Below are 7,410 nucleotides of genomic sequence, written 5' to 3'. Positions count from 1 at the left end.
TGAATCTCCACGTAAGATCTCATGAATATAACATGGACTCGGACTTGGTTAAATCTCAGTGGTCCGAGCAATGCTACACCTACGTAGCAATCTATACGTAATTAACGTAACAACTTACGTGGCCTTTTTTGGTTAGAGGAAATCAGGGGAGGGGGCCCCACCCCATTGAAATCAGGGGGCGGTGGAAGGATTAGTTAGGGAGGTTTCGTAAGATTACGTAGGCTTTTATGTAGGTGTAGCATTTTTGGGCTGAGATTTAGCAATCTCGATTGTGTATAGGATCCCGCGAGACAAAGTGCATGCCCTGCCATGTGGCCCCTTGCCAGTCGCCACATAGATCTGTCATGTCATCCAGTAGCTGACCGTTGTGTTCCTGCCACCTGGCATCATGTGACGCCACGTCAGCTGTGAGGACGTCGTCCGATGTACCTGTTCCGTGCCAACCACACGACGGGATCGTCAGCTAGCTTGTGTTATAAGTAGGTGCATTTCCGTCTCTCCGTGACCAACACAAGACGTGAAAGAAAAAGCGCGAGACAGAAAGAGAAAACAATGTGCGGCGGCGCCATCCTAGCGGAGCTGATCCCGCCGTCGGCGGCGGGCCGTGCGCCGAAGCAGGTGGCCGCGGGCCAGGCCTCGTCCAAGAAAGGCGGCATGAGCAAGAGGCACCACAGCAGCATCCCCGACGTCGACGACTTCGAGGCCGCCTTCGAGGACTTCGATGACGACTTCGACCTGCAGGCGGAGGAGGACGGCGGCGACCATGTCGTTTTCGCATCCAAGCCTGCGTTCTATCCGGGTAGGGTAACTCTCATAGTCCATCGAGTATGCAATCATGAAATAATGTTCATCGACGTTAGTTCTTGGGTACGCCCGTCACGTACTTAGGTGGAAAATTTGGATGAAAGACTGATGAGATTCGTTTTGCAGCATACGGTGGTGGCCGCCGCGCGGTGCAGGCGGCAAGCATGAAGAAGCGCGTCCTCCACGGCATCCGGCAGCGGCCGTGGGGCAAGTGGGCGGCGGAGATCCGCGACCCGCACAAGGGCACCCGCGTCTGGCTCGGCACGTTCGACACGGCCGATGACGCCGCCCGGGCCTACGACGTCGCCGCCCGACGCCTCCGCGGCAGCAAGGCCAAGGTCAACTTCCCCGACGCGGCCAGGGCCGGGGCGCGCCCGCGCCGCGCCAGCCGTAGAACCGCGCAGAAACCGCCATGCCCCCCTGCGGGGACGACGGCGTACTCTGCCACCGCAGCATCACGCGCACAGCCGGAGCAGGACACTATGATGGCCAAGCCCGAGCGGATGGAGTTTTCGGACGTGGACACGTTCGTTGACCTGACCGCCGCCGTCGCCGCGCTACCGCCTGTCACGGCGAGCTCCTTCGCCGACAAGATGCCGAGGGTCGACGAGGACTCGTCGGAGGGGAGCGGCGGCGGCGCCATGCTGGGGTTCGCCGACGAGCTTGGGTTCGAACCGTTCATGATGTTCCAGTACGAATCCATGGACAGCCTCTTCGCCGGACACGCCGTCATCCAGGATGCCCGCGGTGTGGACGGCGGCATGGACGGCGTTAGCCTCTGGAGCTTCGACGAGTTCCCCATGGACAGCGCCATTTTCTGACGTTTTCCGTGCGATTTTTTTACGCTCGATCGTTTGTAAGAATCTCCATCTGGCATCTTGTTCCTTGTAAATATTCGTGCACAGAACCTTGCTCAGACCAGATTCTGATTCATGGCCAGGAACCAAGGAAGGGTGCAGCTGATGCATGGGTACTGCATGATTGCTTCCTTGATGAATGCTGATGGAAATGTATTCTACTGTTTGAGTTTATTGTTCGTCAGTCAGACCCTGCTGTATTCTACTGTACTGCTGGTACCAAAACTGTATTGTACTCTGTCATGATTTGTACTAGCCTTTGGTACTGTTGGCCAATAGTCCTACGAGTTGATCATGTCGGCGGTGCCGTCTATGGTCGTGCTTGCCATTGTTAATGCCAAATAAGCTTGTGAACCTGGTTATCTGTTGTGTGTGAGTCACCAACTCATCCTGTCATGTTGAGTTGGATTATGTAATAAATATTGTAATTTGCTGAATTCAGTTAAGAACAATGGGCAGTTGATCTTTACTTAATACCACTATATAAGGACTTCAACCTTTGGTGGTGTTCCGTTCATCCTCGGACTCGATCATCCCTGATTTTCACTTTTTCAGTTTTCATGGAAACTGATAACACACAGTCTCAGGTTCAAAACAGGTTCAGTTTACATCACAGGGGAGCCACGTCGCCCTCAGAGAACATGCAATTCTCCACAGCCCATGCTCAGACAAACATAAAACTACAGAATTTATACATCTATCATCCACTACAGAACTAACAGCCACCCTTTCACCTTAGAAATCTTCACTTCTTCTCTTGTGTGTATGTGTCACCTACTCATCCTGTCATTTTGAGCTGGATTATGCATTAAGATGGCAATTTGCTGAATTCAGTTAAGCTGTACAATTTTGGATGTGTTCGCTACATTGTGTAGTTGACCCTTACCTACTATAAAGATGTCAATCTGTGGCGGTGGTCCAAACACACGTCGGATCCCGTATAAGATCGGGACAAGAATGGGTATCTATGGTTTGATCTGGCACAAACGATATCATAAGTATGATTCAATCTAGAACAAATGACAAAATGATAACTTTTAACAGGTATATATTTACTTCATTTTTGCCCATAGCAATGCACGGACTTCACGCTAGTATGTCTAAATGTCGCAGAAAAATTAAACAGTTTTAGGGGACTATGCCTGAAACTCCAAATTATCACACATGTGAGTTCAGAAAACGCATGTCGCGCCACATCTTGTAAATAATTTTGTATCCTTTAGCCATGATTTTGCCGGGGTAGTTTCCCAAATGATGCGAAAACTGCCTCGCACTCCGGTGCGAACCTAGGGGCTACCGGTGGTTTTCATGAGCTGCTGAATTGTACTCCTAGTCCCTATTTTAGGCTGCAATTTGCACATCTTGCTATTATAATTCTTGTCACGATATGGGCGTGACAGCGACTCGCTCCAATCCAATTTCATTTAAGTTGCAGGATTCTCAAGCAAAGATAGACTCATAGGTGGAAGGCCACGCTAATGCAAATATATGCAAGTTGTCGCTTACAGGAAAGGAAATTTAAATACCATGCAAGTTGCTAGGGTCTGAATACTTTGGCATGATTGTACCTGCAAGTTGAGTTAATTGCCAATATAATTCAGACCCCATACATGGTGCCTAATCCTACCATACGGAAAACTACTAGCCGCGCCGATTCCGGTGAGCGAATGATTTGCGGTATGCTGCCCCTGTTTTAGGGTGCATGATTCTTCATATATAGATTAGACATGCCATATATAGTTCTTATCAAAAGTAACATCCTCTGTATTAGGGTGCATGATTCTTCATATAATTACCTGGGTTTAACTATTCAGATAGTGACGGGTACTTGCACCTGTCTTCCACTATCTAGACACGGGAAATATCCTAAGTAACATCCTCTTATCAGCTCCAGCCCTCCTGGTGATTATTATTTTTCATTTTGTTCTACAGATCCTCACAAGCTCTTCTGGCACAGAAATTGCAGGATCACTACAATAAAGCAAATTTTCTAGTAAACTTTCCTCTATCACCTTCCTTGAAGTACCACTGTTCTACTGCAACTCTCTGACTGCGCGGATAGCTCTAAATTTCTCTCTAGCCAAGGATTGTCGTTGCAGATTTTTTTTTTCTATCAAATTTCACGGCACTAAAATATCTGGATTTGGTTATGAATTACATGCTCATTGAGAAGGCATGGACTTTGTGCAAGATTTGTTACTCCACAGGTCCCATAAAAGAAAGATTTCCTACACATAGTAAAAAAAAAAAGATACGAGGTACCGATGAATGATCACTTACATGGAAAAAAAAAGACGAGGAATACTTGCAGATTTCCTGCTTCTGAAGAAATGCACATTCAGAAGCCATGGGCTTTGTGCAAGATTTGGTTACTCCACGCATTGGTAAAAAAGGAAGTGACGAGGAACACTTACAGTTTTCCTGCTTCTGAAGAAATGCAGTCGGAGGAGACAACAGGTGGTCAGACATCGTATGCATGTGATGGCCTAAAACTGCTTCAGACATCACATTGGGCAGAGCAGGCATCTGACAAGAGCAAACGAGAACTATATGACTTGGGTTGGGATGCTATAAGTAGTAATGGTGTGACCTATAAGTAGGAGGAAAGTGTGTGATGACCTAAAACCGGAAAATGGTTTCTGACTCTTTCTGCAAACGGGGGCACTTCGAATCTGTTGGATACCTAGTATACAGGCGAAGCAAACCTGGGGTACTCACAAGCTGGCCCTGGTTCCAATCTTTCTATCATCTACTCCCTCCGTTCCAAATTACTCGTCGTGGTTTTAGTTCAAATTGAACTAAAACCACGACGAGTAATTTGGAAAGGAGGGAGTAGTATCCTACTTCACATTCTCATTACACTGTGTATCCTACTTAATTCCATGTGTACTTGGTTAAAAACAAAGAAGAGGCGAGTCACTGATATGATGATCACTTACATGAGAAGCACAAGGATGCATGAATGGCCCCCTTGCTTCTGAAGGAATGAGCTTGATGGAGACAACAGTCTTCAGAATTCAGATAGTATGTACTAGTATTTGCGTGTAATGTCCTGAAACAGACTTGAGAGACATCACAACACACTGCGGCTGACAAGAGCAAATGAGGTATACATGACTTGATTTGGGGATGCCCTAAATAGCAGTGCTATAACCTAAAATGGCAAAAGGGGGTTCTGACCCTTTCTGCAAATGGGGACACTTCGATTTTTTTCTAGTATAATTATACACATTGGATACTAGTGTTACAGGAGTAGCAAACCCGGGGTGCTCATAAGCAGGCTCGGGGCTGAAAAGGAGCCCATGGTTTCATTCTTTTCATCGCCTTATCTCATTTGCCAGTACTTAGTTTACACTAGTAATTATGTACGTGCAATGCACGTATTAGGTAGGATATTAGTGGCACGTTATATTAGGTAAGGTATATTTGTGGCATATTGATATTTTGTAAGATATTAATTACTTTCTTCGCGGGAAGGGTAAGATGTTAATTACATGGCAGATTTCATGGGATAGCGTTGAGTCTAAACATGTTTATAACCAATGGCAGTGGTGGGTAATTAGAGCATTAAACGTGTATGGTGCTCAACATTGGAGCGATTTGAACCGCTAGATCACATTATTTAACGGTTGAGATGGTTTGGATCTGCCCCTTTGAGTCTTTTTATATTGGTATATAGATATAGATGATGTATATGTTTGATTCACCGTCCTTCTTTTTTCGACATTTTGTCCCTCATGTTTCCAAACCGGACAAAATTCATCCAAAACTAGACCGAAATGGTATGCAGCTGACGTGTCACCAGTTTTACGATCCCACTTGCCCCATGTGGTTCAGCCCGATCGATTAGCTTTGACCTGATCATACTAGACTGCAGGACCCACCAATAGGATTAAAATTACTTTAGAATGGCGAACCAATCTTTGGTTGGATGGTTAGAGGGACTGTGGTATCCTCAGCCCATCAGGGTTCAAATCCTGGTGCTCGCATTTATCTCTGGATTTATTTCAGGATTTCCAGCGATGAGCATTCAGTGGGAGGAGACGTTCCTGTCGACGACGAGGTGCGTACGGTGACTTCATAAATCTCAAGATGATATGCCAGCTCAGTCTTTCGGAGGTGCTCATAGGGGTAGGGTGTGCGTGTGTGCGTTCATAGGGGTGAGTGTATGTGCGTGTATATGAGCGCTTGTGTCTGTACTGATGTTTAAAAAAATTAGAATGCTCAAGTGTTTTTTTAACACGAATGCTCAAGTGTTTTGACTAGAGGCCTTTCGTTCCCCAGCTTCTTACCCTAGCCGCCACTGTCGGAATGCGGCAAAGCTCGGGTGGGGGATCGTGCCAGCGACGAGACCTTCCTCCATCGCATCTCTAGCGTGCGGCCGCGGCGGAGTCTCGCAACGGGTGCCCCGGCCTTTTTCCCAGTGGTATTTGCTATTTGGCAAGGATGGTGATTCCTCGTCGATCACTTCCCCTCAGGGTTTTGCGGCATTGCGGCGGGCTCCTCCTTCCTGTGATGGGGCAGCGAGCCGCGGTGTCCGGTGAGGCGAGCTCATTGGCTACCGAGACATCCCTGTGGCTCAGCTCCAGGTGTGTCTTGATGCAACGGATCTGGATCTCCAGATCCTTTTGGTTACGGGCATCTGGGGGCCTGACTCCTTGTGGCTGAGCGCTTCGCGAGTGGGCTACTAGGTGGACAAGCCGGTTCAGATCAAGCTGGCGAGTGGGATTTCTTGAAGGCTCCACTTTGGTGACGGTCGGAGACATCAACGGCGGCACCCGCAGGCGTCGTAACCTTCTGAAAGGCGCCGGCAATGTTGTTTGTGATCCTGCCCAAATCACTCCGGTGGAAACCTTAGATCCGTTTCAGGTTGGACGTTGGCGGCGCCTAGTGTCGTTCTCCCACTTCGAGGCTTGTATGGTGGTGCTTGAGGAAGTGGGGCGGCGTGGTAGCTACTGCGTCGACAACGACGGGTCTCAACGGCATAGCGTGGTGCATTCTCGGAGGTGCACGCGTGATGATGGACAAGCGCATAGCGGTGATACTGTTTGACACCATGGCGGCGTCGATGGCTAGCATCGCAAGGATGATGAGGATCTTGACCCTGAAGATGGGTCGAGACTTCAATGGTGGTGGCAGCTTTCTATTGGACTGGATGTGTGCTCCTGTTACGCCACGGGAGATGCTCGGTGATGACTCCGGGTCTAGCTAGTGGGGTATTGTGATGGCATCCCCCATTGTCAAGTTTGAAGGTGTGACGTGGTGCCTTCGGGTTATTTGATGTATATGTTTTATCATATGTTCGTTGAATAATTTAATAAAATGGATGTGGTCACCTTCTAATGCAAAGGTCGGGGTTTCAACCTTGTTTCCTCTCAATTAGGAACATGCTGGACCCCGAGGAGCAAGGGTTTGTAGCAAGCAGCAATTTTTCTAAAGTGGCCTCAAGGTTTATCAAACCAGCAAGAGTTCAGTAACATGGCTAATGATCAACACCTGCACACACACACACACAGATACAAACGTACCTTGGCTCCCAATGGAACTAGCGAGGTTGTCAATCTCACTAGATTTTCTACTTACAAGGATTTAAAGCACAAGTGTATGAAAGATTTGATTGTAACAAGAAAGTAAAATCAAGGAACTGAAAAGAGCGTTTGATTTATATTGGAAGATTATAAGATGGAGAACCGGGGTCCGTAGGTTTGCTAGTGGTCTCTTTGCATATGAAAGCATGGTGTGGTGAACA

The 7,410-nt window shown here is 47.7% G+C and overlaps 1 protein-coding gene across 1 annotated transcript; it reads left to right on the top strand.

The window, feature by feature from the left end:
* The first annotated feature begins 513 nt into the window (after positions 1-513).
* Positions 514-2,129, top strand: LOC123093409 (ethylene-responsive transcription factor 1). The gene is made up of 3 exons (XM_044515373.1): positions 514-799; positions 931-1,660; positions 1,745-2,129. The coding sequence occupies exons 1-2, from the start codon at positions 553-555 to the stop codon at positions 1,623-1,625; spliced, it is 942 nt and encodes a 313-aa protein (XP_044371308.1). The 5' UTR covers positions 514-552; the 3' UTR covers positions 1,626-1,660; positions 1,745-2,129.
* The last annotated feature ends 5,281 nt before the right edge of the window (positions 2,130-7,410 follow it).

The sequence above is a fragment of the Triticum aestivum genome, chromosome 4B (genome assembly GCF_018294505.1).
Source record: "Triticum aestivum cultivar Chinese Spring chromosome 4B, IWGSC CS RefSeq v2.1, whole genome shotgun sequence".
NCBI classification, from domain to species: domain Eukaryota; kingdom Viridiplantae; phylum Streptophyta; class Magnoliopsida; order Poales; family Poaceae; genus Triticum; species Triticum aestivum.
This window is presented reverse-complemented; position numbering and strand designations above follow the sequence as displayed.

Excerpts from the sequence above, each read along its gene's own strand:
- LOC123093409 (XM_044515373.1), top strand. The coding sequence starts at position 553 with ATGTGCGGCGGCGCCATCCTAGCGGAGCTGATCCCGCCGTCGGCGGCG. Across the intron at positions 800-930 it reads CAAGCCTGCGTTCTATCCGG|CATACGGTGGTGGCCGCCGC; the intron begins GTAGGGTAACTC and ends TTCGTTTTGCAG.